The 25422-nt window shown below is 42.4% G+C and overlaps 1 protein-coding gene across 1 annotated transcript in view; it reads left to right on the top strand.

Annotated features, from left to right (window-relative positions):
• The window catches only part of tbkbp1 (TBK1 binding protein 1), a gene marked incomplete at its 3' end in the record, with an annotated part of 57180 nt that extends 36585 nt beyond the window's left edge, over positions 1-20595 (top strand). The window contains exons 4-10 of the mRNA XM_080454699.1: positions 2797-2901; positions 4656-4803; positions 8750-8952; positions 9258-9319; positions 16429-16544; positions 19103-19899; positions 20467-20595. Coding sequence (XP_080310825.1) covers positions 2797-2901; positions 4656-4803; positions 8750-8952; positions 9258-9319; positions 16429-16544; positions 19103-19899; positions 20467-20595 — 1560 coding nt within the window. The remainder of the gene's footprint in view (positions 1-2796; positions 2902-4655; positions 4804-8749; positions 8953-9257; positions 9320-16428; positions 16545-19102; positions 19900-20466) is intronic.
• Between the last annotated feature and the right edge of the window lie 4827 nt (positions 20596-25422).

Here is a 25422-nt window from a genome sequence, read left to right on the forward strand (position 1 = left end):
TGCTGCGGAAATAGAGAAGAGAATGGCAGTGCCCATAATGCATCTCGACAAGTCATTCCTCTCGCTCCTAACTCTTATTTGTGCAGTGGAGAGGGACAGAGTGGTGGAACAGGCATGGGTTGATGAGCAACTGAATAGGCTTGAATATTTTCTAGAAGAGGTGACAATAAGAACAGAGAGATGGATGGACAATGAAAAGGGAATGAGACACAGGCTGAGGGGGAAGGAGGAGGAAATGTTTTGATATGAGCCACACAACACGTCACAACATCTCCAACATACAAGGTCGCAGCGCGCTCACAGGCCATTCACAGTGATGGAATGTGTCACATTGGCTAAATGAGCCTGCTCAGTGGGGACACGTCACCCCCGTCCTTTTAGGGATAAATGGTATGACTTGCAGGTGTCTAGGTAGGAGAGGCGAGATGCGAAGAGGGGGCAGAATTATGTCTAAGTTATACTGTGTCGTACGATGGCGTCACAGACGGAAAAAAAGCTGTTCTATAAGCTCACAATGCATCACAGATGGGACACGTTGTGAGCTTATACTGTAGATCGGTTATTTTTGGCACACCACATCATCTCATGACAAAGTATAATGCTGCGTTCAGGCTACCATTAATTTCAATGGAAGCCAGTGGCATGAGGATACAAAGCGACACCCAACGTTTGTAGCTGTAGCAAAATCTACAAAGCCAAGTTGAGATGGCTTTATCCGTAGCCACAAAGCTACACAATAATGAAGTGTTTATCCATATCCCTCTCTTCACACAATTCCTGTTTGTAATGGGGGAAAACGAATTATTTCCATCAGCCAGTTCCGTGTTCTTTTTAACCCCAGGCTTGACTTTTTCCTTTATTTTTTTTCTTGCTCGTCGGACACACGCTTGACGTCAACGACCGTGGCGATCAACACTTCAACAGCGACTTGGCCTCGGACATGCTGCGTTGCTTTGCATCTTTGAATCTTTTGTAGCTGCCAATGTGAACGCGGCTTTAGCAGTACAATAATTATGCGGTGAGGGTTTGAAATGACTGTCCATGCCTGCACGTCTGCTCCCTGTGTCTGAATACCTCGACAACAAAGCCTCGTCCTCGGGTACATCCATTGCTTTCATTTTTCTTCCTTCAACATTTTAGGGATGCAGGATCGCATCTCCACGCTACGGTGGCAAGGCAAAGAAAACACCTACTCCCAACACACACACACACACACACACACACACACACACACACACACACACACACACACACACACACACACACACACACACACACACACACACACACACACACACACACACACACACACACACACACACACACACACACACACACACACACCAAAATGTACTTTCTTCTGGTCCTCTCTTGACGATTCAGTGCATAGCACAATGGTCACGCATATAAGTAATGACATTGGTAACTTAAATCAGCATTAGAATGTACTGTAGATCGTGTTTTAGGAAAAGGTTATTTCATGTTGCCATGGAACAAAAGGCCACTGAAAAACACATATGGCTTTGTAGGTGTAATACTGCTGACAACAAAGGCATCCCCAGCAGCATCATTTCTTGCGCGTTACCATAGCCACACTGAATACGCCGCGCTTCTCAAGCTCCCGCTGTTGACATAGCTCTTTGTGCTTGTTCTCTGTGTTTACCTCCTGCTATCCCACCGTTTTTTACTTCAGCGTATGTCACTCGTTATTTTCAAGAGAAAGACGAGACACGATGTGTTTTCGTATATAAGTATACAGCTTTTCTCTCTCCTCCCGTCAGTACACGTCCTGTTCTACCCTTGCAGCAGTTGCCTGAAGTGACCCTATTCTTCTAGATAATCTCATTCTCTCTCAATTGTCCTCCTCCCCTCCTTTGACGGTCTATTCATTTCACCATCGATTTAGCCGTTGATGACGGTGGCTTTCTCGTGCACAAAAGCCAGTTTAGTAATCCCAAGGCTTCTAGACTTTTGTTTTGAGCTCATTTTTTGGTGGCATTTTGTTTTGCAGCCGGTGTTGAACGCTCTGTGCTCTCTGGGGAAGACGCTTGTCGAAATGTCAGTCAGTCACCCCCTGCAATAGACGTGCAGATGCCATGAGTGCTCCTATGTCTTGTTTGGGTGGTCGATTCCTGTGGTTTGCAAACTTTTTGTGCCCAAGGCACACCATGGGCATGTCAAAATCTGAAGACACACTTGTATTTATAGCAAAAATAGCCTACCGTATCTATAAGCTCACAATGCATCGCTGCGCGTTGTGAGCTTGTGGATCAGCTATTTTTGCTATATTTTTTGTCATTCATGAAAATAAATAAATAAATACAAATAAATCTTTTACCTACATAATGACATGCCCAAAATAGGGCCTCCAGGTTGAAAGGGGTATTTAGTTATGGTACACACAAAGTAGGGTACACTACACATAGCAAATGTAAAAAATAGTAATCATTTGTAGTTGTCACAAATTCCCATTGTACCCTCAGCACACCATTTGGGAACACCTGGTCTATTTGAAGTAGCCATGTAAAAAGTTTTTGCTTATGTACTGTGATTATCCTCTTCATCTGGATGTGGAGACTGGAGGCGCTCTATGCTGAGCTTGTCGCTATTTTGGTGTCCTAAATGTGGCTGGTTATACAACCAATGTTTTTCTTCTGTTCTGCTTGTGAGGACTTTTACAAGTGGAACACGTCTTCTGTAGCCCTCACCTGTCTACAGTACGTCTTCCTCCTGTCTCTAACACTCTCACTCTTTCCCCTCTCTCTCTCTCTCTCTCTCTCTCTCTCTCTCTCTCAGCTCAAGAAGAGAAAAGAGAGGGAGGAACAGCTGGAGGATGTCATCCAGGCCTATGAAAAGATCCACATGGAGAAAAGCAACCTGCAGAGAGACCTGGACAAGATGGTCAGTGACTCAACATCGACGCCAGTAGTGTAGTTGGGATTTTTTTAACTGGGGGAACGCTATTTTGATGACGTCACATGCGCACACATACACGCTCGTGCACACGCATTAATGTTTTTTTTTGTTTCAGCATGTAACAAATAAATCTTATCTTGATAGACATATACGGGTACAGTACATGTATGTTATACCGTAAATGCACCAAACAGGCAGACAGATGGATAGACAAACTCTGGACAGTGAAAGGTACCACTGTAACTGAAAATGACAGGGAATATAAATGGAAGAACCTGGTTACATTGTCTATTCTAATACTGAACCGTCCATGTTGAGGTAAGTGGCCTGAGGGATAGCTTTTTACCTGGCATGTGAGTCCTGTGGGGAATAAGCCAGAGGAAGACATTAAAAAAAATGCATTGCATTGCATCACTCATCACTAAGACTGTCATCACTAGACTTAGAAAAATAACAAAACAAAAAAAAATGCCTTGGATAAGAATAATATGCTATTATCTCTGTATGACTGAATGGTCTCCCAAATGAGCAGGTCCTTTATATCGCGTGTTTTAGTGGAATTACGGCAAAGATTGAAGTGCTCCTGCTAGCGAGTGGTATATTAACCACTTAAACCCTCTATACTTAGTAAAACTGACCTGAGTTGCAACTGTATTTGGTATACTCTTGTACTGTACGTGAACGGTACCCCCAGAATAGGGAAGAGCTCACGACTTCACGTGGTTAAAAGCTGAGGTTTGATAGTCATCTGGACAAAACACACCCTCTGCGACAACAACCTCACGCAAAAAAAGAAAATCTATTTTGGAGAAATGTAGTTCGACTTGACTTTTGTGTAATGATTGACTAGATTGACTGTGTGGACCTACAGTATGATAGATGAGCTCTCTGGAGGTCAGTTTGTCAAGGACTTGCGTTAAACTATCCTTTAAAAAGTAGTACCAATCTGTTTAGGTGTTGCCTTATTCACACTGTCCTGATGGAGTTTCCTACCTCCAAGAATGAAGTAGGAGCAAAAATGGGCACTGTGTGAATATGGCCAAGTGATCATTCTGTGAGAGCTAGTGTCATGTTTTTCATGTAGCAGGTGTCTGTCTCACACTGAAACGAAACCCTTCGATATAAGGTGGGAGCCCACCCAAATTGAACACTGGGTTCCAAGTGAACAGATTGTCTGCCTGGCCCCTACCCTATTTGGGCAAATGTTCAATATTTTATTTTTTAATTAAAAGAAATAGCAAAAATAGAGATCTAAATGATTGATTTAACGATTTAATGTATAGGCCTATCTAATACAGATATTGTCCTATGACAAAGTAGATGATAAAGTAGATGCTTAAGTGGTTTAAGGCCAGGGAGTAGCCAAAGAGGCAGAGATTGCCTCTTGCCAAGCATTGACACGGTTTCAATGTCACCTGAAGCTCTCTCAGTGCTTTCAATTTAAATGGCTCCATCATCCAGTTACTCGACTCTTTTGCTCACTTGCTAATGCTTCCCTACTCAAAATCAATAATGAGTGAGTATGTGTGTGTGTGCGTGTGTGTGTGTGTGTGGGGGGGGGGGTGTGTGGGGGGGTGTGTGTGTGGGGGTGTGTGTTTGTGTGTGTGTGTGTCAATTTGTTGTCGGTATGTCTACCCGTTTCTGAGGTGGTGCATTTCTCCAACCCCAACTGTGTTGCTAATGCTAACCCCATACCTGTGTGTGTGCGTGTGCGTGCGTGTGTGTGTGTGTGGTTTCAGACCAGCCTGGTGGAGAAACATGTGGAGCGTATTGTGGGCCTTGAATCAGTTCTCAGGCAGAGAGACAGCTCCATGCTGAAACTCAACTCCCAGCTCCACAGCAAAGACATGCAATACCTCCAACTCCATGCAAACCCCGACACACACAGTGAGTGCTTTTCTTAACCCAGAACCTTCCAGTCTTGAACTTTCCAGAACTGTGATTTTCTTCTGTGATTTGTTCTTACATTTCCATTATAACCAGAACCAGAATATTGAGGCCCATGGTGTGATGAAACCAGCAATAAATAACCAATCTTAGTCCACTGACCTATTTATTATTTTTTGGAAGGGAGTAGCTCTTGAGGATCTCTTGACAGAAATGGGCCTTTGTTTTTTTAAAGGTAGGGTAAGTGATATTTTTTGGTTAAAACAAAAAGCTTTATGTTAAAAGGTTAAAGCTAAATATTCTGGTAGTATCATTGCTATAGAGTGTTTGTTCAGTCACAGGGGCCTCCCTGTCTCTCCAGCTCTTTAATAAACAGAAAATGCATTTTCAGGCAGGTGACAAAGTTTCAGCCAATCAGGAAAGTGTACCCATTTATCAGCTTCATTTTGAGAGTGATCCAGTTCCAATTTTGTCTGCTCATTTATTTGTGTCATCACTTCCAATTTCACTTGTTTAATCTGTATCCTGACTGAGTTCTCTATCTTGATTGGATAAAATTGCTATCCCGGCCTGAATATGCATTTTCTGTTTAACAAAGAGCTGGAGAGACATGGAGACTCCTGTTACTGAACAAACTATAGCAATGAGTACTATCAGAATATAGAGCTATTTAACACTTATTTTAGCCAAAGAAAATCACTTACCTTACCTTTAAGTAGCAAAGCTCTTTTATTGATCAAGTACTGCAGTAGTGTCCACACAAGCTATACATATTCCTAAGCATTTCTGTAGCAGCAGAACGTTCTGCTGTGGTCTGAAATAAAACTGTTAAGGAGCAGTTAGTGACACCGCTGCCATACACGGACCTGTATGTGTAGCTGACAGAAGCATTTCTGTGTGACGGTGACATCAATCCTTGGGCTGATGCCTGCGACTTGTCTGCTGCAGGGGAATACAGACACACAAGATTGTGAACGACTCTTTAGTGCAGAAAAGGGCATTTTCCGACCAAAGAGACCAAACCGTCTTTCTGATGCCAATTTATCCTCTAGTGAGGAGGAAACTTTTGTGCAGTGGCAGAAACTTTTTTTGCCATGTTGTTACTGTTTAGAGCATTTCCTTGCTGCTGTGGTTTGGGTTGAGTTATTGCGATTGGAGTTAACGAGAGTTTGTCCTGCAAATGTGCCCAAGTCGAAATTGAACACACCCATGCAAACACGTGTACACACATGCATGTATGCACGCACGCAACCACGCATGCACACTGTGCAGTGAAGCTTCCACTTTGCCCAATACTGGTGAAGATTATATACATGTTAAATAACTCTACATCTTGATAGTACTCATTGCTATAGAGTGATTGTTCAGTAACAGTGGTCTACCCATCTCTCCAGCTCTTTAGTAAACAGAAAATAAATGTTCAGGTCGAGATACCAATTTTAACAAAAAAACATTTAGTTTGAACCAAAACACTTACGGCACCTTTAAATCAGAGAGAATGATAGAGAGAGGTTATTAGGGCATGTCTCCTGGTGGAGATTTGCACTGTATTGACCAGACCACCTTTCTAGTTTATTCGTGTGTCCCTCAGTGATTCTCAAGAGCTTCACAAAGGCCCATTTCTGTCAAACAGGTGACTGTACTTCTATTTCATAACCCAGGGCTAAAGTATAGATTTGACTAGTTTGGTTGAGTCAATGCTTTATTTCATATGCTTTAATGTACTCTCTATGCATGACATCCATGCTATCCATTTACTTATGTCACTGTTGTCTATTACAGCTTCCTCAACTTATAACAGTTACTGTAGAAATATTTGTGTCTGCACTTTTGCCTATGCTAGTCTAAAAACTAATCTTACTACTGTAAGTCTACTAAGATGGTTTAAACAGCATCGAAACCACCCTAATCATCTCACCCAATTAGCAGATTCAGTTGTAAGACTGAACACAAGAACATACCTTAATTACAGTAATGAAACGCAATTAAATCACTCGTTAACATCTTTCAGCGGTTCACCGCTGTGTTTGGGATCCTTGTTATTTCCTACTGTAAAATAACTGCCGTTCTTGAGTCAGTAGACGCTGACTTCTGACTTCCAAAAATACCGTAGGTGGCTGATGGAATAAAAAGAAAAAACATGCCACAGTCACCTGGACTGTTGCTGACTCATACTGTAGCTTTATGGAGATGGAAAGAGAGGAGGCACGATGTTGGCGCACTTTAATAGAAATATTATTGTGTGGGATTCTTTGTGCCCAAGAATGTATGGTGAAGAAAGAGTGCACATGGGCCATTTAGAGATAGATGTATGCTGTTGATAAATATGTCTGTGCATGGCTGTGTACGATGTGTGATTGCCTGCCTGTGTTGTGTGCGGCTGTGCGCGTGCGTGCGTGCGTGCGTGCGTATTGTACGTATGAAGAGGCAGAAGAATAAAAGATTCCTGCCGATCTGTTGGCTCAAGGACAGAGCTGAACCTCCATGTGCCCACACAGACCCAAGCATCCAGATAGAATGAAACTCTTTGTCCTCATGGGCACAAGTCATTCCAGTTGTTCTTCTTTCACACTCAACTGCTGCATCATAACAGTTGTGAGCTTGTGATAAAATAGGTTTAAAATGCTTAAACTGATTTTGATGCTAATGTATATTAACACATTTTGCTGCGGACCCCCTGGAACCTTAATTGAGAACCACTGATATAACTAATAGATTCCCAGTTGGTCAGCAGCTGGTATGAGTCATTCTGTCCGTAGGTCTGTTTGTCAGTCTAAAAATGTTAAGCACAAACCGAGAGCTCATCACAGCTTATTATGAATTACATGTATGTGCTTGTTGACCATAATATCTTTTTAATTTTTTTAAATAAAATGAGCCCTTTCATCAGATTCATCTTATTTTGATAGTTTGCTTTACCGCATCACATTGCCAGAAAAAATGACCTGAAAAAATACCTCAATGGGGTAATTCCTGTGTATAATCCAGCAATCATTTTCCAGCTAGTCTCGCGTAGCCAGACCACTATTCCACCATCTCCGAATGCTATATGGAGTCTGGAACTACACCTCCCGAAAGCAGAGAAAGGAAGCTGTCACCTGTTCGTCATTTCCGTTAACAATATTAAAAAATATAAAAATATATCTTTATACATATTTTTTAATCCCCATTGCTGATAAGAAGCTATGCTTCGTCTAATTTGATTTACAGCAAGACAATTTTACGCAACTGCAAAGACGAAACGGAAGCGCTTTATCACTGGATTCAGCGCTTCCTTTGCACAGACTGTATGATGGAAGCATTTGAAAATTGTGGGAGGCAACAGTCTGCCAGCTAGTCCATGACTGAAATCAAGTATCATCAAACACTTGTTGAAAGATAATTATTTTTGCTGCACTGATGAACAGAATTTTCTTTTACATAACAGATAACTCCAAAGTTATTGACAATCAATAAGAAAAATGAATGAAAACAGTTAGATTTTTTTTTGAATGATCACATTAGTCAGCTTGACTCAAAGACACGCTCGGGTGGTACAGAACGAACCGGTGGTACGAGTACAATTGGCTATGTTCAGGGGAGAGAAGTGCTAGCGACTCCTCTGGCTAGGGACCCCAGCCTGGGGTGCCGCCTGTCGGGAGGAGTACAGGTAGGACAGAGGCTCTACGTCCTCCTAGTGTGGGCTCCTCACTGGTAGGTGAGCCATAGGGTTCAATAGCAGTGGCAACACAGACATTTGTGGGGAGGTTTAAGGGGTAAAAATAATTGGCTACTTTAAATAAATAAAAGACTAATAGATAGAACAGTAGATTACGTACAGCACATTGTAAGGGGATTACTATTAGTTTCCACTTATTTTCCTCATATAGCCCTATATAAGTTCTAGTCATATTAAGCCTCACTCTCTCTCTCTCTCCGTCTCTCTTTCTTCACCTCCTCCTCGCAGTGCTGGACTGTCCTGCCCTGAGCCTTCAGAGCTCCCGTAGTTTGGACACCCTGTCCGACCTGAAGTTGCAGCGACTGGAGGCGGAGCTAGAGGGGGCACGCCACGAGGCGCAGGGGGCGTGTCGGCGGGAGGACGAGGTGAAGGCGGAGTGTGAGAGACTGAAGGAAGAAATGAGACAGCTGCAGAACAGCCAGAGAGAGAGGGTCAGTGATGGACACACGCACGCACGCACGCACGCACGCACGCACGCACGCACGCACGCACGCACGCACGCACGTGAGGCACGCACGTGAGGCACATTGTAGCTGCAAGTAAACCTGATAACTAATAGACTGCAAATTCTACTACTGCTACTAGTAAATACAAAGGTGTATCACATATTGTTCCTTCTGGGGTCCTGTATGTCACGCTCTAACACGTTGTCTCGGCAGGGCCCTCGCTGTCACATTTATTCCGTTGGTCTCGTAGCACCTGCATGCTAATCTAATTTCACGCTCTACTTCGGCAGGAAATGACTTCGTCGTGTGAGCAGTGCGATGTGGAGTGGATAAAGAAGGTGGGAGACGAGCAGTAAGTGACCACAGCCCATCAATGGTGGAGAGAAAGGATGTGGAAGGAAAGGAAGGACGGACGAAGGAAAGGATGGAGAGAGAGAGAGAATGCCAGAAGGAAGAAAGAAAGGATATGAGGTTGGAAGGAAGGGAGGAAGGAACGATGAGAGGAGGGAAGGAATGAGAGGAGGCAACAGGAAGGAGATGAGACAGAGAAAGGGAGTGAGTGCTTTAGTTTAATACAAGTACAACCTCATCTGTAAGTTCAAATAGAGCTACAGGCGGTGCAATGCCTGCAGTGATGCTTTATTAGCTTGAAGATCTGTTCTGCTCAGCAAGCCTTTGTTCGACAGAGTACAAATTGAGCTTAATTAGTGACTTAGCTGCCATCTCACCCTCTTCACCTCCACGTGGCATTTCAATGTCCTTGGCAGAATCCTCATTAATGTTTTAAGAGTTCAGCAAGAACAAAGGTAACATATTACATAACACATACTGTACAGTAGCACACATGTAGTTCTACAGAGCGCTACGGGGATGATGTCTTTTTATGGGCCATCCCGGGAGTTTCAGTTTATGTTTATTAAAGGATTCCCAATAGAGACACATGAATGAGTCTCTAGTCTTTCTGGGGTCCTACGTACCTCTGCCATGGGTCCCCATTGGATATTCCCAGGAGAGTTTTACGATATTCACACATCTTTCTCAACAAAATAATAAACACACATTTACAATACACAGTGAAACCAGAGCATTATTTAAAAAAAACGGAAACAAAACTAAAACGGAAGCACTGTGTAGGTAGGGAGCCCAGAGAGGCCATGGAGAAGAGCAAGGGAAGTAGAATAAGGGAGAAAGTGAGTGCAAGCAGGTAATGTTCCAACAGGAGCCCTCTGCTGACCTCCTGGGGCCTCATTAGAACCTAGAAGATGATGTGATTCCACCACAGGCTAACTGGGTTCAAATGTAGCACTAATGAAACCACAGCCTCAAGAAGTGCTGAAACCGTTAATGTAGGAAGAGCTGCATTTTAATGTGTGACATTTTCCTTCTACTGTACATACTGTAAATGCATCCATAAGCACTTGCAGAATGATGTCAAATGGAGTCAATGGATCGTTAAAGTTGAAAAGAGGTGATCTGAGCAGTAGGGGGCAGTGTGATCACAGTGGAAGTGCTCCTTCTCTCTGGCAATCACTCATCTAATGTCTTTATTTTAAATGATCTTTAAAAACTTTCTCTGTTGGCTTGATGTGGTCGTTCGTGCGTTCATTCCTTCATTCCTTCATTCATAAATTCATTCCCTGCCCATTAATTTCTTCCATTCCCCCATATACTGTATGCCACCACTAAACTATTTGAGGTTCCCTTAGAACCTATAATTAGTTAAGTTAATCTCTCAAATTACCCCAGGGTGCTCATCAGGTAAACAAGATCAACCCACTGTGCTGTGAGAGGGAAAGCTGCCCCCCACGCGGCGAAACCCCACAATGGTTTCAGTGAAGAGCAAAGTGAAAGTAAACAGCAAAGCAGGTGGGCTGAGGATGGCTATAAGGACTGTTGAGCACAGCAGTGGAGGAGGCCTGCCGCTCTACTGCTCTTTCCAAACCACAGTTACCTCACACAGTGTACCTCTTGGTCTTACTCAGCAACACCCCCACTTCCATAGCCTTTTCTTGTAATTGCTCAGGTTTAGTGTAAAATGCCCAGAATGATTATGGAACATGCGCTGGTATTTGGGAGAGCACCACCTTTGACCTATAAGTCATTGACGCAGTGGAAAGTAAGTAGACACCGGTTTTAGGATTCAGGATTTAGGAGGGTTATCATTTATTTCTTTTGTAAAAGCTGTCTCATGGGTGGACACTGGTCTGTTGTACGTTAACTCACCATTGGTACTGATTAACACCTCTAGTCTTCCACTAACAGACAGTGCTTAATGTTGGTAGCAGAAGTAGGCATTGTACGGACAAGGTGTGAAACCGCTATCTCCAACCGCTATCTGATGGCCGTTTACCACCTGGACTTGAGAGGCCAGGTGATCCGTAGTACAATATGGACTAGTAATGGCATCAAAACATCAATAATTGTAGAATAAATTCATCCACTTTCATCACGTTGCATGATTTGCACAATACAGAACAGAACTGTTCTGTATTGTGCAAATCTAATTCTATTGTGCCAGGTGGGTAGAAAGGCTGAGCTGGATACAGTACATGCACAGTCTTAACCACTACATTATTATGTCGGGGCAGTGGGCACGTGCAGTACAGTTTGCACATATTTTTACAGAGTGGCTCTGCAGGATCTAGCCTTCTGCAACAGTGGTTCCCAAACTTTTTAGCTCGAGGCCCAAAAGAGAAATCTTATGTCTCCCGGGACCCAAACAAGTGAAAATAGGCTGCTATTTTCACTACTATTTTTGTTTCTTTTATAGAATGTCTTTGATTTGATTTTATTATTTATTTTGGATAATGTTTGTGATGTATATTTAAAAAATATATATATTTACTTATTTACACATAAAATGGAAAACACTGGTCTATAAGAGGATCTGTCTTTGTGTCTGGAGCTAATGTTGCAAACCGCTGGACTAATCAGCAGCACATTTCCTGTTGCAGTTATGTGTAACACTTTTTGAAATATTTAACTTTAATTTTATAATGGTAGTCAATGGGGCTCTGATCAGGCTGAAACCTTGCCCAAATTTGGCGCCATACTTCATACTGTAGATAAAATAGTGAAAAACTAAAGGAGGGGATTTCAAAATCAGAGAAAATCAGAGAAGTAACAGATCACTTCCCAGTTGTGTGAGGTTGTGTGAGGTGGGCTGAGGTGGGCCACCACCCCGTTGAGCAGGGGGGTGGAGGAAGCCCTCTGCTCTTTCCGCACCTCAGTCAAGTCTTACTCACCAATATAACACTCCCCCACTTTACTGTTTAGTGTAAAACGCTCAGATTGATGATGGAACATGCGCTGGCGTTTGGGAGAGCACCGCCTTTGACCTAGTATTTAATTTAAGTCATTGATGCAGTGTAACAGGGGTAGACATCCGTTTTTAGGATACAGGATTTTTGGAAGATTTGTTTGTACTAATTGGGAAAAGGCGTTTTGTTCATTTTTAAGTTGTCAGACACAACCTGTTTTAAGAATATATACACGCACAAGGTTCTCCAAGATCTTTAATGCCATTGCTATTTACCTACTATAGCAAAATATAATTGACTTTTATTCCCAGTATCATACAAATGCTTTGATCATTTTTAGGCTATTCCTCACTTTTCAGGTAATTTCTACACCCTTTGTCTGTGCAGTACTTGAACAATTTGGAAAGCAGTCACATTTACATTAGCAAATGAATCTGGCCTCTGGAGTTTGGACCTACAAGCCTTTCTAGAGAGTTGTAGTGAACGCAAATGTCCGACTCAGTGGGACCTGACATGCAAAAGACTTTAGTCTGTTGTACAATATCTCTAGCCTGGAATCCAGACGGAGGCGCTCGTTCAGAGGGTTTTGTTTGTTTTTTACTTAGAACTTCGAAGTGATAAAAAGAAAATACCCTGAACAGAGCGAATCAGTCTGGATTCCAGGCTACAGTATCTCACCATTGGTCCCATTTAACACCTGTAGTAGTGTTACACTTTTAACAGTGCTTAATGAGAATATCAGGAGTAGTCAATGTAGTGCTTAATGAGAATATCAGGAGTAGTCAATGTATGGACAAGGTGTGAAATCTCCTACCGCTATCTACTGGCTGTTTAACACCTGGCTCATAGTACAGGACCAGTGGCATCAAAATGTAGAATAAAGGTATTTTTTATCTACTTTACCCAACTTTGCATTTATTTGATGCAGTCCTCACAGTATTGTTCTGTAATGTCACAGATTGGTAGAAAAACTGAGATGGAGACAGGAAGAGTACAGTACATGCGCTAATGCAGACATAATAATAATTATATTTTTTTAAATATAATTTCATAAAATAGAAAAGAGTAAGTAAAAAATATATTCTATGCATGCTGGCTGAGCCTGGTGGCTCAGCCAGGAACTGGCCAGCGAGGAACTGGTATGGAATCATTTCTCGCATGTCTCTCTTCTCTCAGTCCTTGGTTTCATGTCTCTCTAAAAAACGTAAAAATAAGTGTACTGGTGTGATGGTAACTTCCCAGTTGACCCTAGCTTGAGCAGTGTGTGCCAATTCTTGACGAAAAAAGAACCATATATTGAACATAAGCTGCCAGAACAGCTTGGGTTATGGATCCCACGAGCAGCCGCGGCCCGTAGTCTATTCTCTGTAATGTCTGATCAGAGGTCAGATCCAGCCAACGCACCGCTCACTTTCTCTCCCACACACGTTGGCCTGCCTTTTCGATTTCCTGGCATGAAACTGCCATCACACACCCCCCCCCCCCCCCCGCACGCACGCACGCACGCACGCACGCACTCACTCACTCACTCACTCACTCACACACTCACACACTCACTCACACACTCACACACTCACACACTCACACACTCACACACTCACACACACAATATGCAATTTACAATCCGCAAAGATTCATTCACATACACATTTTCCTTCTCTAGGTAAAGAATGCTCTATTTGTAAAACATTTTCCTATGACAAAGTACTCCCACGCCAGCTCAGACTTGAGGTTCCCTGAGTTGGAGGTGTTGCTATTTTGACCTGCATCGTAGAGAGCGACTATCAAAAGCCCAAGGCCAGGTGACTGCTGAGATGACATAGGTGTGAAAAGAAAAGAATCACATCCATCTAAACTGACAAATATAAATCTGCGTTTAGAGAGAGGAGAATGACTTCTCGAATACAGGAGCTTAAAATATTAGTGTAAGGACGGGAGTTTTGGACTTTGTTTGAACTGCGACCAAAAATGTTCGATATAGACAGACAAATAATATGGATAGCGTATGGATAGCTTTGGCAGTGAATGTACAGTAAGTAATTTAATCTGAGTGCTGTGCATGCTGTTTTGCTGTTGATGGATTTTTGTGGATGTTTTTATTACAGCCATTATGCCTACGGTATCGTGTCTACCCCTTGACACTGGTAGTGGCTCACAACCCACTGAGCAGAGGGCCATGTTGATGATGGCTTCGTTAATGTGTTCGGGAGAAGTGGGTGGCTTGATAGCCCACCCTGTGGGTCTGTCTGACTCATAGCAAGTTGGTGGAAAACTATAAAGGGCCAGGTTGACTAGGTTTAAATCTAAGGGGCTGTAGCGGAATGTTTAACTATTGACAGAAGAAGCTTGTTTTTTATTTATTTATTCATTGTTTTTATTTTCTATCTCTTTGTAGATGTTGTAAAAGCTTATGGTAGTGGAAAATTAAGTTGTTAAGTAAAAATAAATCACCTGATGACATTGGTTGGCAAAATATTTTGAGTTTCTCTAACATTAATTGTAACCTTCTTCCCATCCACGCACGCACGCACGCACGCACGCACGCACGCACGCATGCACGCACACGCGCGCACGCACGCAGAAACGCCAGTTGAGGCTCAATTAAGTTTGTGAGTAAGCTCGCCAGGGTGATCATTTAAAATTTGACAGCGTGTGTTTTCTGCTGCGTAGGCTGCACATATGTTGTTTTTTGCTACTGCTGACGACGGTGCAGGTTTATGTCTCTGTTGCTCTATTTAGGCAGTTGAACTCCACAGACGTGTCGTGCCTCGTTCTTTTATCTGTCACCATCTCTAACGGGAGTTGAGCTGAGTCAGATTCTCATCAGGAGAGAGAGATTTTGTTAAATTGGTTTTATGAGTTCTGATAAGACGTACCTTATCAGATTTAGGTCCGACTATACCACATCTCCTGTTACTCTTCCTGTACAGTATTCAAATATGCTTCAGTTTGATATAGTTATATTATTTGTTTTTGACACAGATTTTTGCATTCGCTTATACTGTATCTGAAAGCGGAAACGAAGAGTACATATGTCTCTGTATTTATTTTTTATTTTTTCTATTTGCACTACTATAGAACCGTGCATTATTTTGCTAACGCATGCACATGCCATCCATGTGTTTTAACAGCTTTAATAAGTTGTGGGATAAACCGCTCGCTAGGTGGAAATCAGAGCATCTTTCCCAACCAATTCAGTCTTTCATCATAATCATAATCTGCCACTATCGCTCTCAGGCATGAGTAAAATTCAAGTTAAGACTGAGGAGTTCAGAGAAATTGGTTAGAGATTTCCCTTATCAGATGTGAGGGGTACGGGTGCTGACAGCTAGCAGCAAGTCAGTCACTTCCTCCAAACAACCACCCCTACCACTATGTACATCTCCCTCCCAATCTCAATCTCTCTGCTTTTATTTACCCACATATAGTAACTAGTATCACTCTTCATCTCATGTCAGTTATCAGTCGTCAACTAGCCTGTAGACTATTATTACATTGCCTTTTGTTATTGACGTTTCATGCTATCCATTTGCTTCATGTTGTCAGGATTTCTTTAAATACACGTTCTTGTCTAAATTATATACACAGTGTGCACTCATTTTACGTTGAAACTCTTCACATCTGTATTGCTTGCACCGATTCACTCACGAGGACTTGTTAGTTTGAGTTGTCATGCACCGCCCCGCCCCCCCCCCCTCCTCCTCATTTTCACTTCATAAACTGACGAGTAAAGGCAAAGAAAGACCTTTGTTATGTTTAAGACATACAAGAGTAACCCAGCCTTGTTTATGTTTCTTGAATAGAACTGCTCTGTCAATATGGCCCTGAGAGAGTCACGGCGCATCTTGCATTAAATGGTGTGATTTTATGCACTTCAATTATGCACTGTAATTTGCACTCTAAAAATACAAGATTCCCAGTTGGACAGCTTGTTTTCTAAGGTTTTATCTCTGTTAGTTTACAACATTAAGGAATATTATAGTTTTGTGCTGGGTTAGCTGGAGTTTGCTGGAGTAATAAAGGATGTCACATCAAAGGCAGTATTTGGCTGGAGGGTGAAGACAGCATGATTAAGCAGATATTACGGTACTTGCATCTTTAGTTGTATTTAACATTCCATTGGCAATATAAAATACAAGCATGACAATGATAATGATTCTAATGATTGCATGATAACTGCTCTACTCCCTCCTCTGTGCAGGGTGGACCTGGCTCTGGCCTACACTGAGCTAACAGAGGAGCTGGGACGTCTCCAGGCTCTAAGCTCGACGCAGACAGAGATCCTGAGGAAAGCCTCACAGGGGCAGGCCAGTCCAGGTTAGCACTCACAGTATGTTATATATACAGTATGCAGTTTATTTTCTCAAGCTCAGCTCTGAGAATTGTTTTGAAAGAGAGTGTCCTTTGTATCACACTGTAACACAGGTAACATATAACAAGTTAATTCAAAGTAGATAAACTACTTATAAGATAGTTATTAACCTTATTCTGTGTTTATAAACGTTTATAAACAAAGATTAAGGTGTATAAGCATCTTATAAGTTGTCTATTTATTGTTAATAAGTGTCGTGTTAATAGTATTTATAATGCTTTATAAACGTTTATAAACACAGAATAAGGTTAATAACTATCTTATAAGTAGTTTATTAACTGTTAATAAGTATCTATTAAGTTGTCTATTATTTGTTAATTAATGTTTGTTAATAGGACGTTCAATGCTTTATAAACGTTTATAAACACAGAATAAGGTTAATAACTATCTTATAAGTAGTTTATTAACTGTTAATAAGTTGTTTATTAACTGTTAATTAATGTTTGTTAATAGGACGTTTGTTTAAAGTGCTACCCCAAAAAAACAGATACCATGTCTGGAGCAGGGGAAACAGTAAGCTCAAACACGATTGCTTACAGTGGTATACAACTCCTCACAACTTCAAACACTTTTACTCTTCCTGTGCCAAGTCAAATTTATAGCTCATGTCTCACATCTGTGCCTATACCACAAACCAAAAAGCACCACACACGATGGCTTTATTGTATGAAACTGAATGGCACGTCCTGTCAAACAGCATGTTGAGGCTGTTCTATGGGATTATTGTAAAGATCAACTGAAAAATCTCTGAATCACTTGTCTTGTTGTGATTGAATGTAAATTCAAAATTAATGGTTGTTGGTACATATTTATGGAGGGAAAACACGATTTTGACAGGGAAGGTAGAGTGAGAAGATGACATGCGGGGCAAAGAGAGGATTTGAACCTGGGCTCAGCTGCGGAAAGAACTATAGATTTATTATGTGCTCTTACCAGGTGAGCCAAAAGAGCACCCCATTTCCATGAATTGTTCATCAGGGTAGTGGATTTCTTAGAAAGCCAGTGACAATTCTCCCGGTTTTATGTGGCGGTTGAAGGAGGGGGTGTACAGTACAAGATTTGAATACTATCCAATTATCTGTTTTCTGTCTGTTGTCTATTTGCTGGCTCTGTACTGAGAGTATAAACAGCACCTCCCTTTTAACACCTCAACCACAGAACAATACATTTCATTTCCCTTTTCATAGAAACAAAGCTGAATGATGCTCATACAGGGGCTGAAAAAAGTGTGCTTTTCCACCAAAAACTGGCTGATAATGATCTTATATTTAACAGGAAATATACTGAATGCACTCTAAGCAGTTGGATACATCCCTTTGAAATAAATATAAATAAACATTGCAGTAGAAATTGTATTTTATTCATGAGTTCTTTATAGTGGTCGCCGAGGTGGATGGTTGCTTGAACGAGAGGCTCAAGCAGCATTTCCATGTATTTTGCTTTATACAATAGACATCCATGATATTTGTTAATAGCCTACTAATGCTCAATTCACCTACAAGTGAAATGCCAAATGTTCGGAAAAACAACGTTAACAGCACTGAGGATTATTTTGGATTGTGATTTTTTTATCCATGGAGCAACTATTGAAGATATCTCACTAATATTTAGAATGTAACTGTCTACACACAACGCAAACTTGTAAAGGCCCTTGCACACAAAGACCGATGCAATTTTCTATTAATCAATCAGTTTTCAGCACATCTAAAAAGCCTCAATAATCTAACTGGGTTCGATTATAAAAATTACGCACCTTCGCAATTAAGGCGTTGGAATTGGAAACTACCCCAATGCCTCTCCTTTCAAGTGTGGATGCTAAGACACTGAGAATGCATAGTTTGTAGCTACAGTAGGTCAACAGCCAGGGGTTCCTTAATATTACTTGAGGCCCTGGAGCTACAGACATTTTGGCAGGGTTCAGGTCCCATTTTGGCCCAGTAGTAACACACCTGTTGGTCTATTCTGCTGGCACTCAGGTGCAGTACTGTGACTTCCCCCTCTTACTTCACACACAGTCCTGTCCTCCTCCACACCAGCTCATGGACATACTGGCTCATGGACATACCGGTAGTCCTGTGTTTTGGCATTAGTCGGCTCTGTTGGCTAGGCCAAACAGAGACCTGGCCCCCCGCTTGCAGCTGCTGCTCGACATTGCTGCTTGAAGCCATAGGCATTCTAAGAAAAAAGGTTGGCGACCTTTGGAAAAGTTGCACTATATTCTTTATTCTGTTATATTGATTTATTTTCATTTCTGAGCATTACTAGAATTTGAACGCTTACTCTTTCACACGTTAGAACCTCATATGGTCTAGGGATATGCACTTATAGCCAAAACTGGGAATAGAAAATGATCTATTGAAGCCAGTATGGTCCCTTAAGACTGACATACAATGTGTTGCCTCTGTGTCAGCAGCTCTTAGTACTTCTAGTCAGAAATGGTCGTGTAAATGGTGTTTTAAAATGTCTTTTTACACAAGGGTTTATCCTCTCTGTGTGTCCCCAGTCCAGCTTCACTCGCCTATCCACCACCAGCGCCACTCCCCTGTGTCTCCACGGCACTCGCCGATCTCACAGCGTCACTCTCCGGCCCCCACTCCAACGCACCAATCGCACCACTCTCCAATCCCCCAGAGACGCTCCCCTGTAATCCAGCGCCTTTCCCCCGACATGCACCGCCGTTCACCCCTGTTGGACGTTAACGACGGGCCCGCTTCCTACTCCTGTCGGCCGGCCAGCCACCACTTGAGGGCCAGCTTTCAGGGCCGGCGTAGCTACTCTGAGGTCGCCGACCCGTCGGCGTACCAGCGGCCGCCCCGCTTCACCCTCGACCCGGTCTCCACCCTGCCCAAGCCCCGACCGTACGTGGAGGGCTACCCGAAGCAGCAGCCCCAACACATGGGCTCCCCCCGCGGCGGACCGCAGCACAGGGGTTCTCCGTCTCCTCATCAGTGTTCCGTGGGCGGAGACGGGGGTCTCGGGGAGACCTCCCTGCGTCACTCCAGAGAGATGCCCTTCCCGCTGTCCGAGGTGTCCCACCTGCGCTTTGAGCCCCCTCCCCCGTCCACGCCAGCCCCGCAGCCGCCGCAGTCGTCCGAGGACGAGGAAGAGTGGGCCTGCCCGCATCCCATCAGCCCGCCGAGGACGCTGCATGGCATGCCCTCCCCCACCATGCCCGCAGGGGTCATGAGAGGCCCTGCGTCCTGCTCGGCGTTCCCCATCCCGCAGCGCTCCAACACCCTCAGCTGCCACCCGCCGGGATACCTGACCACGGAACACGCTCAGTCCTGGCCCTCCATCAATGTGAGCTAAGTGGTGACACCTTTACCGAAAGTTTTATTGCAATTATTCTCTATTCACATTTATATTTACGGAATGGTTCTCAAATTGTGGACCCAGGGGTCCTTGTCGGGGTTTGGGGTCCCCAGCACTATTAATATAGCATCAAAATGTAGTTTAACCACTTTAACCCTATATACATAATCGATTTGAAAATAGCCAATCTACAAGCTCATGATCAATGTGACGTGTTGTGAGCTTGTAGATCTGCTATTTTAAAAATAAATCATGAAATGATTGAACGATTTTGAAAATGTTTCTTTTTGCTGGGATCCCCAGCTAAATGTGTTAATACAGTATCACAATAATTGTAACCCCTTTGTATTTATCAAATTTGGGGGTCCTTGACATGAAAAGGTCTGAGAACCACTGTTCTACCCTACTTATTGTGTGTGTGTGTGTGTGTGTGTGTGTGTGTGTGTGTGTGTGTATGTGTGTGTGTGTGTGTGTGTGTGTGTGTGTGTGTGTGTGTGTGTGTGTGTGTGTGTGTGTGTGTGTGTGTGTGTGTGTGTGTGTGTGTGTGTGCTGTAGCTGTGGATGGAGACGGAGGAGAGTGACATGAGGAGTTGCCCTCTCTGCCAGCTGATATTCCCTGTGGGTTACCCTGACGACGCCCTTATCAAACACATCGACTCTCACCTGGAGAACAGCAAGATCTGAACATCTGATCATCTCTCTGATCATATCTCACACACACACACACACACACACACACACACAGCTAGGGGTCATCAAATATACAGGGATGGATGCAAAACTGGTCAGACAAGAGAAGTTACTATGTTATCCGTTGTTTCTGAGAGCCAGAATCAGGTCTAATGTTGATATGTTTTAAACACTTTGTATATTTTGTCTGTGTGGTCCTGTTGGATTTGGTACTTTACACCTGCAGAGAGTGGTGCCTAAGGTAAATAAAGTACTTTACACCTGCAGAGAGTGGTGCCCAAGGTAAATAAAGTACTTTACACCTGCAGAGAGTGGTGCCTAAGGTAAATAAAGTACTTTACACCTGCAGAGAGTGGTGCCTGAGGCAAATTAAGTACGAGCCGCAAAAATAAGCGACCACATTTTTATCATAACCGATCGGCATGACAGATAAAACTAAGAAATTAGGGCCCAAGTTTAGCCTAGTGTCCCTATTCTGGGCATGTCATAATGGGCGAGCATTCGTCAAAAATAGAAGATCTACACGCCATGCGACACGTTATGAGCTACCAGCTCACAACGTAGATCACAACAAACTATTTTTGGTGAAGAGATTTGGTTTAGAGAGAAAAATAAAGGAGTGGGCCATGGTTGAGCCCTGGGGATCTCGGTCAATAAAGGATATTGGTTTAAGTGTGGGGGGGGGGGGGGGGTTTAAAGAAGAAAAAAAAGACTTCCCCTGGTGTTTTGTGTCTTGGATGATGACGTTTTTGTTTCCATATGGAGTCCTTTATTGATGGCCCTAATGAGACAGGTCTGCCTTTCTCTTTTGTAATACGCACCCCGGCTGCTGCCATCTTGTAATGAGAGCTGTTGGCTTTAAGTTTTGATTCATTTTGTTCCACAGTGTGTAGATTGCGCCAGGTCTTTTTGGCGAGGGTTGCAAGGGCGAGTGCTGCAGTAATTGACTGTTTGACTTTGATGCTCAACATTTCAAAAGACAGTTGTACATCAATGAATGAGCTGGGAGATATGAGGAACCTTTTCATTTCAAATGCTACATTCACTTTCTGTTAGCTTTAATATGTCATGTGTTTTATTTTTCACAAAATAATGTGTTAGTATTTACCAATGGAGCATGTGCATTGCAGTACTTGCCATCCCCTATATTCTGGATTCTGGAACACAGTGAACCAAATGATGGATTATCTGTAGAGCAGATGCCAACTCACTTTCAATTTGGTGAAATCAGGGAGCTGTTACCAGAACATGAAAATGCTAAACAGACAGCGTTTGATCAGCTGATTGATGCTGAGATATAGATATTGAGAGTGGACTGAGTGTGACTGGCAAACTATTTATTAGATGAACTGAAAGTACACTGATCCTAATCCTGATCCTGTGTTGCGGCCCTGCAGGGCGGGGTACTGATGTTGATAGGGTCTTCCTGTCGAAGTCGTGCTGAAGAAAAGTATTAGTCATAAAATACCGTAATGCTTGCGGCCTGAACATAAGTATCTTAGCACTTTAAGTTAACCTAGCCAAAAGAGTACAGTATATCTGTTTTCAGTTGCCCATATATTCTCCATGTATAAGTTACTATTTATACTGTCGACTTGTAAGTAACAAGGTAAAAAAGAAAAATATTAAGATATATTTTTGCAAATGCTGATACACCACATTTGTCATGCTGGTGATGTGTCACGACTCCAGTGTGCTTGCACACTGCTGTAAATAGCGGCATTGAAGGTACAAATCCCCATGGCAATGAGGCATGGGATTTCTTTTGTTTAGGTTTTATTTTTCTGTATAAAGACTTCTAACTGGTAATTTCCTCAGTCTTCCTAAAGACCTGAGCTTCAACACACTCTGATGTCATGATTGCCCAGACCGCCCAACAAAAAATACTGCTGGCTGTCACAAGTGGAGCTGTGCTAATTAACTTCCACCTGAAACTGTTTGCTTTGAGAAAAAGAAAAAAATGTGCACATCCATCAAGGAGATGCCGTTTTGGGCACATCATCTCCAGTTTGCCAAGTCAGGTCTTCAGGGGTTAGGATGACAATTTCTTTAGATGTATGAAACTCACCTTTCTTCACAGGTAGAATTTCTAATTGAAATGTATCTTACACTTTTCTGTTTTCTCACAGAAAAACTCGATGTCAACCAGTCTTAAAGGTTTGATTTGTACACATAGGTTCTACATGCATCCATACATTTTAAAGCCAGTTTGTAAAGGTGCGCCCAGTACAGCGCAAATCTCCGCCAGGAGGCATGCCCTACCTCTCTCCATCTTTCTCTCTGTCTGGATCATGTGATGATAATGTTTTGGGGTTGTGCACAAGTATGAAAAGGGGAGCAAGGGATTTCATATAATAATGTTATTACATCATTACAGTGCAACCATAGTCGACGGGCTATATGGAGACAAATCTTTGGACACTGAACTCGAAAAAGTATTGTGGCATGTTGTCATCATTTGGACAAACCTGACATTATAATGTTATAGCCTAATACATTGCAATATGTGCGCGCAACACTCCCAGCTCCAATGTCAGTATATACCACACGTAATTCTGAACAGATTTCTGTCATTCACTGTTCTGCAAAGTGTGATTGTTAATTCCTTTTGCCAATTATGTTTTTAATCACAGGTTGTTATTTGACGTGTAGGGGTTTCCCTACCCCACAGTCACTTTGTGAATGCTTTGCGAGAGGTAATGTCTGTAATGACACGGCTACATAAGTTGACAGTCAATTGTACATGAAAAGTGGCAGGCCATGCCAGCACAGTCTCAGGAATGAGACCTCAGACCTGTGTGTGAGTGTGTGACACTCCATATGAAATGGAGAAAGAAGATACAGATTGGTCTCAACCCATACACACACATGACATATTCAACATTAAATTCAGTGGGGATGTCAAATCACCCAAAACCTGCTATATTCAAGCATGCTCGTTGGGCAATTGTACATATCTGCGATTTCAAGATGGCGCTTAGGCTATACTAGTTTTGGTGCATGTGTTGGCAAACAGGGACTAAAGACTGACTTAAGACAGCTTGCACTCAGTTCAATGTGCCTGGACTCTCGTGATTTGGGCATTTTGGGGTATGTTGTCTCACTGATGAATGTATATTTTGGTGTTACTCTAACGTCGACTTCTGCCGGCAAATTTGCATGTGGCTAATACTGGTACGGTACATCCCATAAGCTAGAGGGTCAGGTGTGTCGTAATTGGCTAGTTAATAGTATAGATCCCATAAGCCGTGCCGGTCCATAGCCTCACAGGATGTATATCCCATGGCGCAGAGGAAGGATTGCTCTGCGATTATTAATTCACAAAAATGACATGGTTGTCAGTGACCGATCTGAATTTTTTTTCGAGAATTTAGGTCCCTGGCCTGCCGTCAGTGTGCACAAGACATTATGATGCTGAACAGCCTAGTAGTATGCGAGATTAGCTGTGTACAGACACAAACACGGGCGAATCCATGAATCTCCTGGCGGAGATCAATTACCCTTCAGACGGTATGGGCAGATTAGGCTTTTATGAAACCCATCTATTCTATGCTGTGTGTACGTACCTACAGTATATCACTCTGTGTGTTAAACATATTTAAAGCTGTGTACAGACAGGTATTTTGCAAGCTTGTAAACCTAATGCGACGTGTACGCTATTCAATACCTTACAACTGGAGCATCTGTAAATCCATGAGTAACCCCAGCCACCAATTCTATCCAAGATACTGTACATAGCAATACTACCCTGCAGAGTTTCTCTCTTATTTGGAATGTAGTTAGATGTTCTCTAGTGAACTAATAGCCAACTACAATCTAAGCCTTCTGATGAAAAAACATATTTGCGATAAGTGGAAGTTTCAGATCTCAATTCTAAAAGCTGCTAACTATTGTATTTCTGATTTAAAACACACTGGTTGTGCACTGCCACAGAGTTTGTGTATTTTCGTAAATATATATAAACTGTACGGGTTGTGTATCTTGACCGTTAAATTCCAGACCGGTTGTGTAAAACCACATTCCAAAATATTTAGATTAAGTGTATAACTACAAGTAGATATCATTCATTTTTTAAAGTCATCATGGACACATGCTTCTTTTGTCTGAAGGCATTGACTCTTCCTACAGTAGCAGCTGTTATTAAACATCTGACACTTTTCTGGTCTGATTCATCGCTCTTCAAAAGAAAGGGGAAGTAGCACAACTGTCAAGCAAAATCTGCAAGTTCAGGTTCTGCGCCAGCGGTGCACACTGTACTGTTACCTAACCTGCTCCCTTCACTGGTACTGTACAGCACTTTAAGGGTGATTCATACTTATTTAAACGTCGGTGTCGCACACCGAAAATAGACGATCTACAAGCTTACAATGCATTGTGCTGCGATGCATTGTGAGCTTGCAGATCTGCTATTTTCGGTCCATGCAACTAAGTATAAATTAGGCATTACTCCTTCAACTCTAAAGCACAAGAAATCTGACTTTTGCTAAAGTCAGATTTCTTCCTTTGAGTTCATGAAGAATTCAAAGGAAAAGTGAATTCCTTGTGATTTTAAGTTGAACTAAGGCTTTCACTGTGGGAACAGTCGCATTCAGAGGCAGTGTTACAAAGACTTCACTTCCAACTATGTCTACTTTTTTATATTTTCACTCGGTGGATCTGTTCATTACCAAAGACAAGTGGAATTATTTGCTCCGTACAAATATGAAAATTATGACCCCTTTTGACCACAGCCAGGTAAGAAGGGTTTATGTCTGTAAGGGGAGATGAGCTTTAGTGGATTTAAAATGTTTTAAGAGTTCACAACCAAAACCCGCAGCTATA

Source organism: Gymnoscopelus braueri (assembly GCF_963280865.1).
Source record: "Gymnoscopelus braueri genome assembly, chromosome: 17".
Lineage (NCBI taxonomy): Eukaryota > Metazoa > Chordata > Actinopteri > Myctophiformes > Myctophidae > Gymnoscopelus > Gymnoscopelus braueri.